Source organism: Anastrepha obliqua, chromosome 1 (genome assembly GCF_027943255.1).
Source record: "Anastrepha obliqua isolate idAnaObli1 chromosome 1, idAnaObli1_1.0, whole genome shotgun sequence".
In the NCBI taxonomy this organism is placed as follows: Eukaryota; Metazoa; Arthropoda; class Insecta; order Diptera; family Tephritidae; genus Anastrepha; species Anastrepha obliqua.
In genome coordinates this window covers 5,441,529-5,462,238 of record NC_072892.1, presented here as the reverse complement: position 1 = coordinate 5,462,238, position 20,710 = coordinate 5,441,529, and the positions used below count along the sequence as shown (strand labels likewise).

General features: G+C 38.1%; 1 protein-coding gene across 3 annotated transcripts in view; it reads left to right on the top strand.

Moving 5' to 3' along the window:
* Positions 1 to 20,710, top strand: part of LOC129236171 (E3 ubiquitin-protein ligase TRIM33) — a 91,330-nt gene that overhangs the window by 65,897 nt on the left and 4,723 nt on the right. For 2 of the 3 annotated variants that reach the window (XM_054870402.1, XM_054870404.1), the window contains exons 2-5: positions 16,946 to 18,041; positions 19,677 to 19,955; positions 20,085 to 20,168; positions 20,248 to 20,648. In XM_054870402.1, coding sequence (XP_054726377.1) covers positions 16,946 to 18,041; positions 19,677 to 19,955; positions 20,085 to 20,168; positions 20,248 to 20,648 — 1,860 coding nt within the window. The remainder of the gene's footprint in view (positions 1 to 16,945; positions 18,042 to 19,676; positions 19,956 to 20,084; positions 20,169 to 20,247; positions 20,649 to 20,710) is intronic. The other variant, XM_054870403.1, reaches the window with a different exon arrangement.

Genomic DNA, 20,710 nt, shown 5'->3' with positions numbered 1-20,710 from the left:
CCATCTGTCTATGCTATAACATTCTATGCTGATTTGCGAACATTTTTGAAAACAAATGCTGTGAAACAGAATAATTAAATTGCATTAATGACAGCTAAAAGGCAGACTATCCATCTACTGATTCATCCACACATCCGAGTCTTTTATCGAATGTTAATAATGCATTTGATTGCGCCCTTACCATGACTGCACATTACAACTTCCTGATTATAGTTGCCTAACTTTAGTGCTTTGTCTACAGGGAAGAACAAAAAGACTCTAAAGAGTTTCTTGTTTAGCGGTATTTTGTTTTGACGGTTATGAAAGCTTGTAAATTTTTAAGAGGTCTCTCTTGACAAATGTCAAGTAAAAAATCAAAAAAATACTAAAATGAGTTAGAGAAATCTAAGCTAGAAAATCGAGAAACATCGAAAAATTATTCAAATTAAAATTCATTACGAAAGAGGTGGGTCTTTGAAACTATATTTCACAAAATAATATTTTTAAACGGTCGTTATAAACCATCAAAAGAGTCTGGAATAAAAAAATTATTAAAAAACTTAGTTGATACACCACATGAAAACACAATTACTTCCTCGCTCCGTCCATTTATTTGAAAATATCGCTGCTGTTGCTGTAGAGAAAACATGTGAATGTGGTTATTGAATAGATATCGAAATATTTTTTTTTGTATGATGAATTGAATAGTGATGAGGATGTATGCTTTCACAAAAAAACCGATGCAGCGTGCCAGACAGCCAACGGCGAAACCATCAATTTATTACAAACGATGTTCCCAAGGAGAATAATTCCACGATATTCTAAAACAATTTCGCCACCAAGATTGCCTGATTTAATGTCTTCGGACTATTTGCCGTGGGGCCATGTCAAAAATAGAGTTTATGTTAATAACATTCAACCGAAATTTTCAACTTATGGTGTTCAGCTATGAGGAATCCTGGGGCCATATTTCTTCAAAGACGAGACTGGCGCCAATGTTACAGTGAATGGCGACGTTTTCGCGCCATGATAAACGACTGTTTGATACCGAATGTCGGAAATTGCAGCCCGTGATTTCCACAACATTTGGTTGCAATAAGATGGCGGTACTTGCCATACAGCCCGTGAAACAATACATTAGCCGATGTTTCGGTGAGCAATTTATCTCTCGTCTCGGACTAGTGTATTGGCCACCACCTGTCTGATGAATCATATATGAATAATATCACGAATTTTGTACCCTGTCTGATGAGCTCATGTATTTTACAATATATGAGCAATTTTGAACATATTTTACCTAATGAAAATTTCTTGAACTTGGCGAGGTATTTCCGTTATTTGTATGGGACGTGGAACGAAAAAAATAGAATTTTTCAAATACTTGCTTGGATATGAGTCAATGGGGGAACTTATTTGAAACAAGTTGGACAACAGGCTCTGCTTTTCGTATTGACTTATTTGGCTCGAAAGGGACTGCTCTGCTACCAGATGAATAATTAATTAGTAAATAGAGAAGACAGAGAAAAATGAAACCGAGGGAATTCACTACGCAAAAATCCAATTGGCTCTGACTCGATTTTAATCGGTTTGATATAAATATTTTGACGGATCATAAGGAAATTGTAGATGTTTTTACTATTATACAACTTTTGATTCATATTGTAAAAGCCTTAGCACGGAAATTACCGACTACGTTCACATATGAACAAATGTTTGTGGTTGTTGTTTCTAAATTATTATTTTTCTTATATCTTTCAAAAGCTTGCACCTGTAATTTTAGTTCTAGTGTAAAAGACAATCTTGAAAGTCTTGTGAGTAGAGCTCTTCGCTGACATTATTATTTGGGGACAGCGAACCTGTTGAGAGCCTTACAGAATGCTGTAAGTTTGATGTTATAGATGACAAAGGCCGAAGGAATGTTATTAAAATGTTTGCGAATATATTTTGGCCGCATCTAATTCAATCGCTCTTCTATGGCACCCTATACATCCGTTTTCGATTTGTAATGTTGATAACAAGCACTTGACTTTAATTAAATTGCAGCAACTGATGAGAGTATTCATCAATGTCGTCATGCACAAACCATCCAAGCAAGCAAGCAAGCAGCCAGTCAGCCAACAAATGAACTTGCTAGCCAACCAGCTAACCATTCGAACGTACACTCGACTGTAGCGCCATGTTTTGCGCGAGCGTGTTCTCATACTTTGTTTTGTGCAACATACTACAAATGAGTATATCTTCTTACAGGAACACATTCTTCAACATCAGCATGTTGTACATATGTATGTACATACTCTCACAACATAATCAATCAATAAGATTTATGCGTTCCAACTTGAGATAAAACTAATCAATCTTCATGTAACGGCAAGGAAAACGTTGAATGATGAAAATTTTCAAAATGTTATTGGACATTTCAAGAGATATTCGTACTACTGCAAAATGCTGTATTTCACGTTGCACAATTTTCTTTTTGTCTAATTTGTTTATTTGGCGAAAATATATTTGCGTATCGAATAGTTGCTATTCATTCTGGAAAATAACTCCAATGCTTTTTCGAAGATTTTTAGAATTAATGCTGTGTAATCCTAGCAGTCGCTGAAGTTTTTGTCATTGCATTTTGTAGAAGCCACAAAAACGTATTTTATTTGTGTTGCACATATAGCATTGTGCAAAGCTTTGGCAATTGGAAAGAATTTTTTTTTTTTTTAATTTAATTTTTGCACATGAAATCCACGTCAACATGAAAAGAGGCCAAAATGTGGAAGTAATGCAAAAATCAATTTCATATTGAAGAAATACTTCTCTTAATGCATGCAAACATAAGCAGTTAAATGCAACTTTTCCTCAGAAATTGGGTTTTTAGTGTTTTGTAATAAACACCCTTTCCGATTATTATTTAATCTCTTTCAGCCTAGACAGATGGTGGTGTTAATCGGAATTAACGACCTAATTTCGAATTATGGGATTAAGTGCAACTAATCCGGATAACCTACTATACTTAATTCCCATAATTCAAGCGGATTAGGGAAATTTTCGATGACAACACTACAGAAAAACGGCAGTTAATAGCTATTGTGACAGTTTGAAAAATAACAATTTAGAATTTCTTTTTTTTTTAATAAATAAATAATTTTTTAGTACCAAAGCAGCTAAATCCGTATTTGTTGCCTGCGGTCCACCTTTTACTGACAAAAATATCCACTAAACAAATAAACTTTTCACTAATCCGCGTAACAACCGTCTACCGTCACACTACAATTTTAATCAGATTAAGCGCCTCGGTAATCCGGATTAATGCGGGCGTCTGCCAATAAGCGTTAGGCGAAGACATAGAACTTTATTAGATTTTCGCTTAAACATTTTTATAGGTATACTTTCCCATTATCATTTTGATTAATTAAAAAGTTAATTACACCTTTTCAGTTCTAGTGCAGCAAATTGCAGGTTCCGTTTCATATTTAGAATTTCTATTTTAATTTGAGAAAGTTGCAAATTAAGGGGGTAGTATGGTTAATTCGGTGTAAAACAAGCATATTTTTCGAAATTTTTTTTGTCGACACAGTTGATTTATTCAAAATTTTAAAATTACTTCATTATAAAGTCATATTTAAAGAATATTGTGTGAAATTTTCATTGATTTTTATGAAGAAATGAGTTGGTGGCAGCGAATCTTCGCGGACGTCTCATAAAAAAGTTTTATTGCGGTGTCCCTCAGAACTCATTACTGGATCAACTAAAATCAAAAAACCAAATTGATTTCATCAGCTAATAAAGTTTCGCAGGTAACAACGTCGAATTTTTTTTTTTTTTTTTTTTTTTTTTTAATTTTTTAAAGCGCTTTGAAGTCAAAACACCGATTTTTCATAAAAAAAACTTGAAAACTTTGTTGTTTTAAAATATGACAAAATTTAAAAAAAAAAAAACTCGACGTCATTACCTCGTGAATAAAGTAAAGACACAAAAAAACCAAATTTGAAAAGAATCGGTGCAGTAGATATGAATCTACAGTGGACACCGACCGTAAAAAAGGCAAGTGTGAGAAAAACGCGTTTAAAGATTCGGCAGCGTGAAATCCGGTTGGAGAAGTAGATACTTAATCCTTTGTGTCTTTGTCAATTTTACTCTAATGCACTTCAAACTTTCACACAATAATCTTAAGATGTTATAGAATAATTAAAAAAAAAAATGAAAAAAAGAAAATACCATACTACCCCCTTAAATTTAGAAATTGCTAATTTAAGTCATAAAACTTAATATTTTGCATTCAATGGATATACATACAAAGGTTGCCTTTTGTAGTTTGCGCCCAATAATGCAAACACAGTAAAATAATAATAAAAATGGCTTGATTGATTTTCAAAATATTCTCTTTGGAAGCCAACACACTTCTGCATTCGCGTCCTACCTGGATACCTACAAAACGAGCTTTTTATTGCCTTAATAGCTCTTCAGGCGTTGAAAAACCTTGACCTCGCGTTTAATTTTTGAAATCGAACAAAATCAAAATCAAATCAATCAAGAATAAATCATTAGCTGCCAAGTCAGTGCTGCAAGGCGGATGGCGCATTAATTCCACCTTTTTAGTGCTCAAAAACTCTTTTGTGTGAGCCAAAACATGAGAGCTCGCATTTTCTTGGTGAAAGCTAATTCGTCTTTGGCGATTGGTTTTCCTTAATTCCCCGAAAACTTCTGCCAAACAAATGGTTGTGTACTACTCAGAATTGACTGTTCTAAGTTTCTCTAGTGCCACAACTACGACATGACCAGATATTCCGAAAAAACAAGTGACTGCTTTGACACCCTTGATTGATGTTTTGTTTCCAGCTCATATGCATATATAAATCCAAGATTCGTCATCTGCTGGGTTACGATGTCATAGACGTGCTCTGGCCTACTGCCGCTGAATTTCTTCAACTAATCGACACAACTCCGAATTCCTTTTTTGAGCAATTGTCAAATAATGCGGTATCCAAAATTAATCAAAATCCACAAATATTCTTGACGACCAAATGTTCCTGCACTATTGAATATGAGCTGGTCCCTTTACTGCCCAAGGATGTCTCTATCTCTCAGGAATATCTTATGTTACTCGTGCCAATTGACGCACAGCATAGGTTGTTTCTGGCACAACAACCGTTCTTGGATGGCCTTGGCGAAATTCATTCTTCGTGGATCAACGGCCACATTGAGCCTGGAGCTCTAAGTATCGGCGTTTTCTCAGTAGCTAAGTGTGGTACTTCAACGTCAAAAGTCGAAGTAAATTGATGAATGCACTCCTGTCTTGATAATTCACGTCGAAGATCGTAACAAATCATCACACCAAAATTTTCACGAGTGAATTCCACCTTTTTGGCGAGATGAATTTTTCAACTCTCTGAACAAAGAAGAAAAAACGGTTATAAGTGAAACCGTTATATGTTAGTTTATTACCAAACTTTTCGATTAAAATATCGAATTACAGCTGATCATAAGAAGTATTGCAAAGGCAACTCTCATATATTAAATTTGTAGTTGATCCAAGTTGAACACTTACTCGTCAGTTTTATATGTATATACAATTATTTATTTTCATATTATGAAAAGAGTAATAATACAACAATTGTGACTTGATTGCTTCTATTTATCAAGGTTGGACATTTTGAACTACCACTAAATAGCACTATCGCTAATTTTTTAAGGGTTGCACTTCCACTAAGACTTCAGTTTTTCAGTGTTTTAACTATCCGCTTATTGCATTAATTAGTTAGTATGCCCAACCCTACCATTTCTGCAACTTAAAATCCCCAGATCGTATGGTGAATATGAGATTTTGTAAACTTTTGGAAATTTCTGCGTTTGAAAGGAAAATTCTGAATTTGAAATGGAAATTCTGAATTAGAATTGCAACTTTCTTAATATGAATTTAAAGTGGAAATTCTGAATATGGATTGCAACTTTCTAAACCATGCATTCTGTTAAAAAGCTCTGTTACATCAGTTGCTGCAAACGTCCGCTGTTAAGCAATTTCTGTCTTATTGAGAATCGTAACATAGATGCCTACACTTAACTTTCATTTCGTAGTGTGACAACTCACTTTAACGATTTCTGCTTACAAACTCAACGAACTGATACGCTCGGTGCCATTTTGCAAAAGAAATATTAGACAGCAAGTGTCTACATGATAACATCGAACAAAGTTAAGACTCGCAAATGACAGATGTTGCGACGCGAATGATGGAAGGTGTAGATGTGGTTTAAAAACAAATTCTCTAATGGGTCGGGTGTTTATGTCCGCCAACTTTTTTTCTTTTAACAACTGCTTTGTTTTTATTTTTTACTACAAACAATAAAAGTTTACAATGATTATTACCGCTACAATTAGTTTCCAAGAGTTAAAAGTTATTAACAACAGCCGTAAGAATCAAAAAATAAATGTCTTATTTTGTTTTAATTGCCAGCGAACAGAATGATTAATGCATCACTTAAATTTTTTTGTTTCTAAGTTGACAAATCTACTAAGTCTGCTGTGTCTGCTTTCGGCTATTATATCAACCTTGAGGTCACGATGATTGCCAGCATTGCTGATATACCAATAAGCTTTTGATAAGACCTTATATTACTTGATTTTATGTAATTTATTTTAATCTTGAAGTGCTCTTTCCTGTGGAGTTTTTCAGCGAGGATAGTAACAAGATAGCATTGCCACGACGGTCGGAAATCCATTATTTTCTCGGTAGATGGCTGTAGTGATCGATATCTCGTAAAGTATCGATCAACCAATTTAAAGTTTATGCTCGTTGTCAAGGTGATATTTCACTCTAAAAAATTCGTTTGCTGATTTTGTTTATTCCATCCATTCATACGCCAACACTGTAGTTTCCACAATGTCTTTGTATTTAAATTGATCGGCAATTTCATTATTTTTGGTATAGAAAACCGCGTCAATGTTCAAAATAAAAAGCCCAGAGCGCATTTCAACCACGGCTATACTTTAAAGGCTAAGACTAACTTCACAGTGATTTTCAAATGAAAAGAAACCTCAGAAAAAGAAAATTGAACAAATGTAAACAAGCAAATTTATGGGGATCACCCCTTAGCTTTTCAACCTCTCGTAAGTCATGTGCTCCAAAAGTCACCCCCAAGGACTGAGTGCTCTGATTTTCTTAACTTCAAAATACTATTCATTTGATCCCCAATTTTCTCTGCTGAAGATTGCAGAGCAGCTTTAGCGTTATTGGCGCACTTTGCTAAATGTCGACGCTCGGAATAGACTAAGAAAAAAAGTTGTTTATGTTAAAAAATGTCGAAGCTTGTACTACATCTTACAAAATTATAGCCGGGGTGATCAAAGCTTTCCTAGAAGCTAGTAACTCCTCCAAGACTGTCCATGCTTGAAAAAATTCTGTTTAAATTAATACACAAATATATTTTCCCAAAAAACATTTACTTACACATGTCTTTGAAGTACTCGGACCCAGGCACTTCACTCGCAAGCGGACTCTCAGTTTTCGCTCAATTTTAAATGGCATGTGCATTTTAAAGAGATGTGAAAAAGGCATGTTGCGCGGTGTTCCCAATGCGTGAACTGAGTAATACTTTGCCGTGAGATACATATGAAATTTCACGCGTACATCACGGCAATGCAATTTGTATCGATTTTGACCGCCATTTTACGTGAAACACGAACTTAGTACTATGCTTCACGCGATGACGACATTTGCTTTTTCAACTCAAATCCAATTTTTAGAGCAGTTGCTATTCTGCAAAAATTCTCTAGTGTTTGGCCGAACTTCGCCTACTATTTGCGTCTTGATCAGTTTTACGCCCCATCCGAACGGCTGATTGTTTGCCGAGAAGCGACGGCCATTGGAAGAAACTTTTTCTAGCAATTGATATTTCTTGGTCGAACCTGTGCACTTCCAAATGTTAGACAGGCACTAACCTGAAGCGTTCACCTGAAATGAAGATAAAAATGACTAACTCCATTTATAAAAAAAGTTACTGCCCTGGAACATAATTTTGCTGAGTGGAAACTTATAGATGTGGTATACTATAGTATAGGCAATTAAAACTTCACTTCTTATCAATAGCCACTACCACTAGATTTATGTTTTTTTTTGAGTCTCCCGAAATTTGTGGGCATAATCAAAGGAGGTTCAGGCAACTCAACCTTGCTCAATGCTTACGGGCATTCTCATATGTCATTGCAGATTGCGTACCCATCTTCACAGGATTGGGTTATGGTCCACTGGCTCCTGCCATTTCTGACGGAAGAAATCCACATGCGCTCAACCCACCCCAGCTCTTAGTCTACTAAAGGAACTGCGTTTGGATGAGGTACTGTGATGAGTAGAGGCCCCATGAGGGCGAAGTGCAAACCTCATTTTCATTCATTCAGTCACTCATTACTATTATATAGGGTTTTCCAATAACAGGTGTTTTTTGAACGGGATTGCGCTATCGAGAGATGATTAACGATTTTTTATGGCCGGAATTGGATGGTACTGATCTGGACAACGTTATTTTCAACAAGACGGCGCTACGTGCCACACAAGCAACGAAACCATTGATCTTTTACGCGAAAAGTTTCCGCCCCGTGTTATCTCTCGAAGAGGTGATCACAATTGGCCACCGATATCTTGTGATTTAACACCTTCTGACTTTTTTCTTCGAGGCCACGTGAAAGAGAAGGTCTACGCCAACAGCACAGGGTTGATTCAAGACCTCAAAGTTGGAATTAATGAGGCTATCGAGGACATAGGACAGCTACTTTGCAAATCGGTTATGGAAATTTTCATGTAAAGGATATTGCCCTGTAAGCGTGGTGGTCATTTGCCTGATGTTATTTTCCACTATTAACGGCATACCTTCTTCTTTATAATGAAATAAACATCCGATCATTTACATATATTAAAAAATAGCATTTTTCTTTGAATATCAAAATAACACCTCTTATTCACCTTATTCACCTTATTCTTTACAATGTAATTGCATTTATTGTGCGCAATACTGTGCGTATGTATTCGTTAATGATTTTTATTTCTTTGGCTCAAGCCATTAGTGTAATGACACTGCAGATGCCGAAATTTGCAAAGTTTCATTTGAATTATATCAATAATAAGGGAGGTCTATTAATCATTTAGCAAAAGTCTGTCAAAAGTTATGTCGCGTAGACCTTCAAGCGACTCCCTTCCTTTTTATTTATATTCGTGCTAATTTACTTTATTCCATTTGAGTCCCACAATTTCACATTAAATTTTTTTCTATGCAAATTTTATTGTAAATAATTCGCATTCATTGGCAATTGTGGAAGTCGAAGCTGAAAATTGAAATTTCACTGATTGAGTAATTGAATTTGAAATTCGGACTATGTTAATTTTTGAATATTTTAATTAACATTCGGGTCTCATAGGAGTTCACCTAAACTGTTATTTTAATTTGCATAGTAAAGGCATTTCCCTAGGCCATATTGCGTCGGGGAGAAACGAGATCCATACATACATATAAAAGACACTACAAAAGTTGAAACTCACATCCATGAAGTAAAATGTGATATTTCAATAATTTCGTATTACGCTTACGTTTCTTGGTGCATATACATATACAGAGTATGTAGATACATTGCTACAGTTAAGCCCCTTAATATAATATAATATAAAACCAAACTTCCATTTCTATAATACACACTTACCATACATTACTTACATTTTTAACTAAACTTACATTTCCGCCGTCGTCGTCTAGAATTACGCAATTCCAAAGAATTGCTTTATTAAAAGTGCAATAATGCATTTATTCACCTTTTTGCCGAATTTGCATTTCCGGCACTTGCCAAATAAACGGTAAACAATTCCAAAGAATTATTCACCCTGCTAATATGCAACATAGACAAAATTTAAACAATAAATAACACTGTAACCGTAATTTTAAGGCAGTCTTAAGATAGATTCAATAAAGAAAAGTTTGAATTTTATTGAACATAACTTTTTTTGTTCATTAAAAATCAAAATCAAAAAATCAAAAGTATACATCTCAATATGTACTCACATAAAAGTTAGTCCACATTTTTCTTTCACGCGTATCACGTCGTTGTTATGAAGAATACGAATATGAATACGACTTTGTTTAGGCGCTTAGCTGGCTCCTCTGACTTCCAAATATCGCTGCCTCCATCCCAGGATTCGCAAGGATAAATTCATTTTAAGTGCCCTTATACCATATTTTGAGGATTTTTCTCTGAGAGAATTTACCAAAATTTGGTGCAAAAAATAAGTCAACAAGAAACAGGATTTTGGATTACCCTGCATGTTCAAATACATATATATGTACAAAAAACTAAATAAATGTGTAGGCATGTCAAATATGTTGTTGTTGTTGTCATTGGTTATGGTTCTTCCAAACCCTCTGAATCCGAAATTGATTAATGTTTTCCTATTGTTATTGCTTTTGTACCTTATATACAGCCTATACAGTTTTGCATAATATTGTTGGCAAATAAACAATTCAGTAATGTAGACTCAACTGTAGTCGGAGTAAAGTTTGCTTCTTGTTGTTGTTGTTGTGGCAGTTCATCAAGCCCTGACATTACGGGTGTCGTCATCGTCTAACTCATCCAACGGTAGCCCCACGAAATATGCTGTTTCCATCGGTGGGGTCCAAAGGGAGAAGGGTGCTGGGTGAGTGGGTTTAAGGGGGCAGTGACAGTCGGTGGGTAGTATTGTGCGGCGTACTTTCACATGCGGGACATATGTAGAGTATGTTGTGGTCAATTTTAATCTGCTGCAATATTCTGAACACAATTGTGTCAAGATAACGCAGGTCTCACGAGGCAGCTGAAACTCTTCGTCACCAAGTTTACTTCGTCTGGAAGTTCAATTGCAGAGTCCTGTAGTAATAGATTTTAAAAACTTAAACATTGTAGATTAAATAACAATTATTAATAGACTTCTTAATAGGCAAATAGTAAATAAAATACTGGCGCCTCGTGTGAGGAAAAAGAAACGAAAAGGAGTTGATAGCTACGACGTCCTTCGTACCCGTCCCAACGACAGTTGGTTCTACATAACTGGAACGACCCGGATTTATATTCGGCCAAAGACTGTCACTGCAGCAGCATGCTTTTTGTTTTTGTTCTGCTGAAGACTGTGCAAAAATTGTAAAAACAAGCACAATTTTTTTTTTTGGTGGGTGAGGTAGGGTTCAAAATGCCTTCGCACTTACCGTCGTCTACTGCGTCGTGTGGTGTGGCCACTAAAACAGTCCCTCCTCCTCTCCTGGGGAGACTCCACGTCTGGGTTCACCATATTTGTAGCCAGCGTTCATGCTATAGGCTCGTCTTCTTTTGTCTCTATCTGCGGGGATTCATGTTGTCGGTTTATCTTCTAGTCAAATATATTAGGACCTCTGTCCATGTCAAGTTTTTTGGCACGTAGAACTCGCTCTATATACGTGCGAATAATTTGCCAATTTTCTGCGCTTTCTATCATTTTATCAGTGATGTTGTCAGCTCTTAAGGGGCCTAGTCTGCCTTCGATAGCTGTGCGATCTGGTTTCCATCTCTCACATTTGAAGAAAGTGTGATCTGCGTCGTCAATAAGTGCATCTCCGTAGATGCATTTAGTGGTTTCTGACTTACCTATGTTGTTAAGGTATTTGTAAAAGTATCCATGTCCAGATAGCATCTGTGTGGTATAATAGTTTACCTCGCCGAACTGTCTGTTATACCATTTGTCTATGTTTGGTATAAGTCTATTCGTCCATTGGCCTTTCGTCTCTGACTCCCATCGCTCTTGCCATATTTGCAGTGTATGTGCTCTAATTTGCTGTTTTGCGCTCGTTTTGGTGCGGGCGCGTGTGTGGTCTCCTATGGCGTTTGTCTCGCTCATTTTGAAGTTCCATAGTTCTTTTCGCTCTCTCGCTAGCAGATCTATAGGTATCGTGCCGCTAATAATGAGTACTGCTGCTTCTGATACCGTGATTCCGGAACCGCCGCCCGTTCTTTGGGCCTTGGCCAGGATCTTGCGGCGACACTCAGTTTTAAGTGTGTCCGCCCATACTTCACATCCGTATAGTAGAATGGATACCGTCGTGTCCATGAGCAGCTTCCGCCTGCTTGCGATGGGTCCTCCGATGTTTGCCATTAGTCTTGATAGCCTTGATATTGTTTTGGTGGATTTTTCAGCAGCGTACTGGATTTGTGCCCAGTATGTCAGTTTGTTGTCGAGTTTGATGCCCAGATATTTCACTACTTTTGAGGTTGTTTTGTTTTCTGTGTAGACTGGCATTGTCACTTCTGCAGGTATGCGCGCTCTCGTGAATAGGATCAGTTCTGTTTTTCCGGAGCCAAACTCAGGTCTTGCGAGTCGAGCCATGTCTTGATTCTTGTCATCGTTTGTGTAAGTTTCCGCCTTGCTGCGTCTACATCCCGTGCGGTAATTACTGCTGCGACATCGTCAGCGTATCCTACTAGGTAGCAGTCGTCGGGCATGTCGGTGGTGAGGATGCCGTCATAGCTGACGTTCCAGAGATCGGGGCCTAGTATGGACCCTTGGGCCGCGCCAGAGGTTATCATTTTTGTCCGTTGTCCTTTTCTTGTGTCGTAGATGAGTACGCGGTCTTTGAGGTAACTGCGGATCATCTTCATCAGGTGTTGGGGTATTTTGAATCGCTTCTCCAATGCGTCTATCATATTTTTCCACTTTGCGCTGTTGAAAGCGTTCTTTACATCGATTGTAGCGAGGAGCACGATTGGTCGAGGAGAACGATTTATGCTCCGTGCTTTTGCTATGCTCTTTACTACATCTTCAATTGCTCCAATTGTGGACCTTCGCGGTCTAAAGCCGTGTTGCCTATCCGAGAGGCCTCCCGATTCGTTTATCGCTGCTGCCATTCGTGGTTTCAGCATTTTTTCTAGCAGCTTTCCTGCCGTGTCGAGCATGCACAGAGGGCGATACGCTGATGGGGTTTCAGGGTCTCCTTTCCCTTTGCTTATGAGGACTAACTTTTGTCTCTTCCAAATTTCTGGAAAAGTTCCTTCATATAAGCAGGCATTGTACATGTGGAGAAGCGTTTGTGGGCGCTCAACTGCGATAATTTTCAAAACCTCCGATGGAATCCCGTCAGGACCTGGCGCTTTGTTATTTTTGAGGGTTGCAGCTGCGTCTCTCAGTTCCTCTACCGTGAAAAGCGGGGGTGGGTCGGTATTTTCCTCGTCAACTCTATCTGCCATGAGGTCATGTGTGGGGAAGAGTGTGTTCACTATGTTTTCCATAGTGGCTTCGCTTAGTTCAGGAGGTGGCTGCCTTGCTCCGAGCTTGTTAAGCACGAGTTTATATCCTAAGCCCCAGGGATTTTGGTTTATATCGCGCCGAAGTTCCTCCCATTTTTCTTTCTTGCTTTCCAGGATGGCCGTCTTTAGGGTGCTTTTTGCGGCTTTGTATTCGGCGTGCTCTGTTGTGGCGAGGCTGGTTCTTCGTGCTCTTGTATACTTTCTTCTTTTGCTGATGCACGTATGCCTCAGATCGCGGATTTCGTTTGTCCACCAGTACACGGACTTCTTTGGGTGTGCGCTTTTGATCTTGGGCATTGCTGCTGAGCACGCTTGCGTTATCCTTCTCAGCGTCATCTCTACTTTGTGTCTGGCGCTACTTGGCTCTTCGTGGTGTGGTTGCTCCTCGTCAATTTTAGCTATAAGTTTTGCTTTGTCAAGTTTTGATGTATTCCACTTCCGCGAGCTTTTGATGCGTTTCGTTGCGTTAGCGTTTGTCTCTCCGGCGCAGTAGGTAATGTACTGGTGGTCACTGCCATTGTAATCTTCCAGAACTGTCCATTCACGTATTTTGTTTGCGTAGCTTTCAGACACTAGAGTTATATCCGGAATTGTGCCTTCACACCCTGGTCTTCGAAAGGTAGCTTTATTGCCCACGTTTGCAACGGCGAGTCCTAGTCTAGCGGCCATGTCTATTATTCGTTGGCCTCTCGGGTTTGTTGTTCGACTACCCCATTCCATGGCCTTAGAGTTAAAGTCTCCGGCGATGATGGTGTGCCCGCTTATTTGGCGAGCTGTGTCTTCAATATTGTCCAATTTAGCTTGGAAGTCAGCGATACTATCGCTTGGTGTAAGGTAGCAGCTAATAATTGTGAGACATTTGCTCCTCAACCAGACGTACCCGTTTCCGGTTCCACTGTTCGTCACTTGGAGTTTCGTGTTATCCTTGCACCATATTGCTGCTGTAGAAGAGGGATCTTCTATAAACCATCCAACACTTGGAGAGGCGTACTGTTCGCTTAGAACCGCTATGTCTGCTTCCTGTTCCAGCATAATTTGCGGTAGGAGTAAGTGTGCCGTAGTGCTCCTGTGCATGTTTCCTTGTAGAATCTTTATCATTTCGACATGATTTCATTGTAGGCCGCACATCGTACTGAGCCTAGCATATGTCCTGTGTCAGAAACACCTTTACTTCGGCATATACAACAATCCGGTGGGCTGCTGCATTCTTTAATTTTGTGTCCTGGCTTCCCGCATCGTATACACAGTCCTTTGCCCTTTCTATCAGGCCCTTTACACTGCCATTGTAAGTGTCCGGTTTCGAAGCACCGGTAGCATTTCTTTTTGTCAATGCAGAGTCTCATTTTGCAGTTGATCCATCCTATTTTAACGCGTTCCTTCTGGAGAATTTTGTTTGCGCCTTCTGACGATAGCGTCACATACGCTTTTAGCTGTTCTCGGCTGTTTGGTGCTGATAGTTTAACAGTGATTTCCTCGTTGGTCTCGCCAAGCACAATTAAGTGCTTTAATTTATTTAAATAATGTAAAACCTTTTTCGTTTTAAAACTAAATAGTGCAGCCTGTGAAAATTTTCATGCATTTAAGGCATTTTCACATTCAATACAAATAAACAAATCATTTAAAATGACGCTATTAAGTCGATTGAATCAATTAAACTTTTTGAATACATTTATTTCGCTTATACACGTTGTTTGCAGTTGTAATTCATTGAAGGCTCTCATCGTTGCTGGTTTGAGTTTTGATAAACCAGGTGATTAACCCATGAAAATTTCTTCTTCTGAGCTGTTTCTTCCTCCCACAATTTTTATGTGAAAGCAACAAGTTTAGAGATGTTCAGCAACTTTGTTTTTAAGGTCTTAGCTCACAAGCGACATGCTTAGGCCAGCAAGCATACGTAGTGATATTTTACGGATTATCCTATTTTCTTACCAAACTTAATCGTTCATTGTTCTTTTGTATATTTTTAGTTGTTTTTTGTTTTGACCCGTTTACTTTTCTTTGATCACAACAAATTGCCACAAAAATTTGTTTGCTTTGTGTGCTGTCAAAGCAAAAATAATGCAGTGTTGCCATATTGCATACTACATTGGATTCAAGAGAAACTTTATATTTTCTTCACTATTCGCTGGGTGGTTATAGGGGTGAATCGAAAACAGCTATTTTCATAAGTAAAAATTTCGAAGAAAATTTGATGAATTTCTGTGAATCTCCTACAATGTTTGGAACTTTATTTCGTACGGTTTTTGTTGAAGAATGAACCATTTATTTTTTGAAAATTGATTAAAACTAAATGCAAAAAATTATTTAAGAAAATCTGTGTGTGACGAGGTGTGTGAATCCCACGGCAGATTGTTTCAACAGGCAATGGTGACGCTTGGACGGTAATTTTGTCACGCAAACAGTGCTGTTTTCAAACTGCATTAAGGCCACAATTCAATAATTATAGTATTCAAGTTTTATTGAGATTCGATAAGATAAGGAATCTTTCTTTGGCGCATTTATATTATGGGATGGTTTTGGCATTGATAAATTGCGGTGTTATCAGAAATTGTTTGCGCTCACTTGGTTTGCTTGATTGTCCTTGCGATAAGATAAAGGTAAGGAAGGTATCACAATCCGATCACATATAATACATGGGCTGAAAAGCCCTCTGCCTAACAAAGAAAACACGTTTTTCTTTTTTTTTGTTCAAAATTAGCTTTATTCATCAACGCAATTTCCATCAAGAAAAACGCAATTATTCCAGCGCCACTCCAACATTTCAATACCACTTTCGTATTACTATTTATCTTTCGCCTCAAAGTAGGCTTCAGTTTCAGCGATAAGCTCTTCATTCGTACGAAATGTCTTGCCGGCGAGCATTTTTTGTAGGTCTGCTTACAGCCAGTAGTCGTTGGGTTCTGTCGTCATCTGTTATTCTTTTGTTTTTTTTTTGTAGAGGAGGAGAAGCACTAAAAACCTTTGGCCGAGGCCGTGGTGTACAATTTTAACCCACTTTCTGTCGCGCTTTCGCCGCATCTGTTATCCTGGTCTTTTGATTGGAGGCAAAATTTGTTTCGTTAGAAAAAATCGGATAACTCGTGTTTGTTCCGACATAAACTGTCTTTTGCGCATAACGTAGGTCTTATACCGGAAACCTTTTTGGACATCTCGACAGATAAGTCCCTCAGAAACAATAAGTTCTTTCGCAGGGCTCCACATTGCTTTCGAAGGATCCTCGTCAATGTTCGCTTGCACTCGTTGAATAAATTTTACCGATCGTTCAGAACGTTCCTTGTGTTTTTATTTGCATTTTCCAAAAAAAAAAATAGGTATTCTAAATCCGTGTGATTTGCACATATAATGACGATAGCTGCGTGTCTCTTCATTTGTTGTGTTAAGTTGTAGTCCTTTATGTCTGGAAAAGACCAACAAAAATTATTTATATATATATTTTCGGAAGTTATATCAAAAACCGCATGCACCCTGTATATATAAAAATAAGTGAAAGTCCTTTAAAGGTTATGTTTATTTGACTAGCTGCAGCAGTTTGGAAGCCTTGCAACCGAGTTTTCGTCTTAAAATTCATACCTGAATTTACGATTACAGTTACGTTTTGGTCGCAAAAAAAATCTTTTTTAATTTCTTTTCATTATAAATAAAATATATTTTAATATCTATTAATTTGATTACAACCTTTGTTATTTCTCTTTTCAGTCGGAATCCACATCATCAGCTTCCACTAAATTCGCTCTTCTTAAATGCGTGTGGTGCAACCAACTGCTGGGCATCAATGATCGTCCCAAGCTATTGGAATGTCTACATGTCTCCTGCTCACAATGTGTAAATACGAAATTTTCTGAATTAGATCGTACTATGCCGCCTCTCATACATTGCCCTGTTTGTAATATGGCCTCACAGAATGAGTTTATCATCGATAATCAATTTCTGATCGAACAATGCACAGCCGCCGGTGATAACAGTTTGACTGAGGGTGGCTCCACAGATGCATCCAAAACGACCGTTACGGCTAATATAACTTGCAGTAGTTGCTCTGATAATGCCATAGCGACGTCATGGTGTGTAGATTGTTCCGAATATATTTGTGACAGTTGCGTGCAGGCGCATCAACGTCTCAAGATCACCAAGGATCACACAATTAAGCCAAAAGAAGAAGCCAATAATGAACAATTACCAGGCGCTGCTGGTGTCGATAAATTGCATATGTGTCATCTGCATCCGCAAGAGAAATTGTCGCTATTTTGTGAGACTTGCGACAAGTTGACATGCCGTGATTGTCAACTCAGCGATCATCGTGATCACAAATATAAGTTTGCGCACGAAATTGCCACTGAAACGCGGCAAGCGTTAAAAACGCTCGTCTCAGAAATCAACTATAAGCGCTTCCTACTCTCGTCCGCCACAAAAGTGATTGATGACCGACAAAAACAAATTGCCGATCGTAAAAAGGATCTCATTAAAGAGATCACAGCAATGGTAGTAAAAATCACAAACACAGTAAATATGCGTGGCAAACAATTGGCCATGCGTCTAAATGAGGTGTGCGATACCAAAATGAAAGTGTTAATCGAAAAAAAGGACGCATTGCAGTTGCTGTCCGACAACACTGACCATTGCATTGAATTTATGGAGAATGCCATGGAGAAGGGCAGCGACTATGCAATTCTGTCTAGCAAGAAATCATTGGTACGACATTTGCAGAAGCTGAAATGTCAACGTGCAGACATACCGAATCCAGAAATTCCAGTGCGGATTCAAGTACAGTTGAATCAAGTATCCGAACTGCAGAAAGGTAGGTGGAATTCCCCATTTCTTTTATTGAATTGATAAAATAAATAGAATGGAATTGAAAATAATAGAATCGAATTGAATTGATTTACATTGAATTGGATTGAATTGAAGTGAATGTAATGGGAAATATAATAATAAAGTAGAATTATGAAAAATAGAATAGAAAAAAGTGCTAAAATTGTATAGACTAGAATATATATATGTAGAATACATATATATATATATAATATGCATATATATATATATATATATAATATATACATACAGTATGGGCCAAAACTATAGCACCTCCCTCTTGTATTGTTTGCGATTGCTGATTTTCTCAAAACAATGGGATCAGAATTACAAATTTTTTGTACTAGATTTTTGTTTATTAATATTTTCACTTCTAATAAAACAGCATAGTTGTGACCAATCTTTTTATTTATTTAAAAAGTTTAACATAAAATTGTTGATACTATTAAAAAATTCAATGGATAAAACTAAAGCACCACCCTCCTATGTTAATATTCTGCAGAAAATCCCTTATTTTGGATGACTGCTGCGCATCTTTCAGGCATTTAAAACCGTGCATAGTGGAGAAATACCGCGAAAAACTCTCGCCAGAATGACTCCTTGATAAAAGGTCACATTCAAAAGGATCCAGCAGTTACTTCCAACCAAATTAAAAAATTGTATGTTGTGTTAGTTAGTGAATGAACAATTAGAAGCCGAGCAGTTGGAGAGCAGGGTTGTTCCGTCGGCGGCCAGCTAAGGAGGCATTCATTTCAACAAAAAATAGAAGGGCCAGAATAGAATTTACGAAAGCTCACCTTGAGCCCGTGAGCATTCTCAGTTTATCCTTGGGGAGGGTATTGAGTTTTTTAAACCTCTTTAGATTGTACCCTCCCAATAGGGTTTCCACCTGGTGTAGCTCCATAGTTTGGTGCCAGCAAATCTTCTTTAGCTCTAGCTCTTCACTCCTAGACTTCTCCTTGAAAAGCGAAGCCGCAGCCTCTCTCTCTCTCTCTCTTGTCCGAGGAATTGTGCCATGTTGGCGATTCCGATTAAAAAAATGTATTTTAAAATATAAGTAAACATCGAAAATTTTTATAAATCTTATGTGAGACCTGAGAAATTTTCGCTTTTGACGAAAAATGCAAAGCAAATGAAGTCTCTATTTGCGAACAATTTTATTCAACCATGAAATGAATCAACAATGACCACCTATTAAGACTGGGTGATGCACGATTAGAAGGCTGCGTTCGTATAACTACCTCATCAATTCCGGCTGATGTTGATCAGCGTGCATCAAAAAACCAATGCTAAATTTCTCTAAATTTCGAAATTTCATGTGAATATGTTTTTCTGTTTTTTCTTGTTTGTTGTTGTCAAAAAGGTTGGTCACATCTGTTTTATACCAATAGCGATTAATTGAAAACGAGACACCTGTTTTTAGCTTTGTTTTCAGTGAATCATATGATCTTAGATTAACTCTAAGGTTTATCTTAAATTTAGAATATTTTTAGATCAGTTTTGTTTCAAAACAAATTAGACCGATAAGCTCAAGAACATAAATATACCCTACGCTTTCTAAGTTTTCTAAATACAATTCGAAGTTTGGATTTATTTTAGTTGCATTTCCTTTCCATTACAGTTATTTCTCAGCTCGGCACTGTTATTGTGGATGGTAAACCTTATCCGCCAACGCCATCTCCAAATGGCCCGCCACGCCAACAACCAAGTCCCAACATGGCACCACCGCTGCGGCCAGGTCTACCACCTGGCATGCCCGCCGGCATGTCTCCTACTGGTCCACCAAGCGGATATGGACCTCAGAATGGGCCACCGATCTACAACAACAGCTCTTCGGCACAGCAACAATTTAACAACATGCAAATGAACCGCAACTATGCTGCCGAGGGCGCAGGTAAGGGTACGCCAGCATGTCGTTCACAATTTGTTATTACACCCATCACATTTACACGGCTAGACGCACAGTTCGCACGATATTTAATAAAATATTAATTTAACGTGCTTTCTTTGTTTGTTTTTTGATTTGCAGTTCGTTTTGGTGCCATGCCACCGGTGGGAATGCAACGCCAAGGTCAACCACATGTTAGTTCCTCAACACACCCTCAGAATATGGGTATGTTTGATTGTATATGTGCACCTTCCGCTCTTGCCAACATACTTAAACATGTGTTTGTGTCTTTATTGATTTTCAGATATGAGCTTACGTGGCCTATTGAATAATCAAGCAGCGCAGAGTCCTAATCAAGCACATATATCCTTCAATGGGCCACCCAATTATCCCGGAGGTCCGCAAGGCGCCGCTTCTCCACACCAACAAATGGGCACCCAAATGAGGCCGCATTTTATGGGCGGTCCTCCAGGCCAACAACATCAGAATTACCCGCAGAATGCGCCTGGTGGACCGAATAACCCGAACTTTATAAACAATACTGCTCGTTTCCAGAATTACCAACGCATGTCGAGTCACGCGCAACAGCAGGCCGCAGTAGCAGCAATGTCAAGCGGGGGCGGACCTGGTGGCCCGTGCGGCAGTCAAATACCATCACCAAACGCCATGCAGCGCCCGCAAATTATACCCAATCCTATGCAGAATGTAAGAGAAAAATTTTAAACTTATTTTACTGTGAAACTTTGCTAAATTGGAGGTTTTTTTTA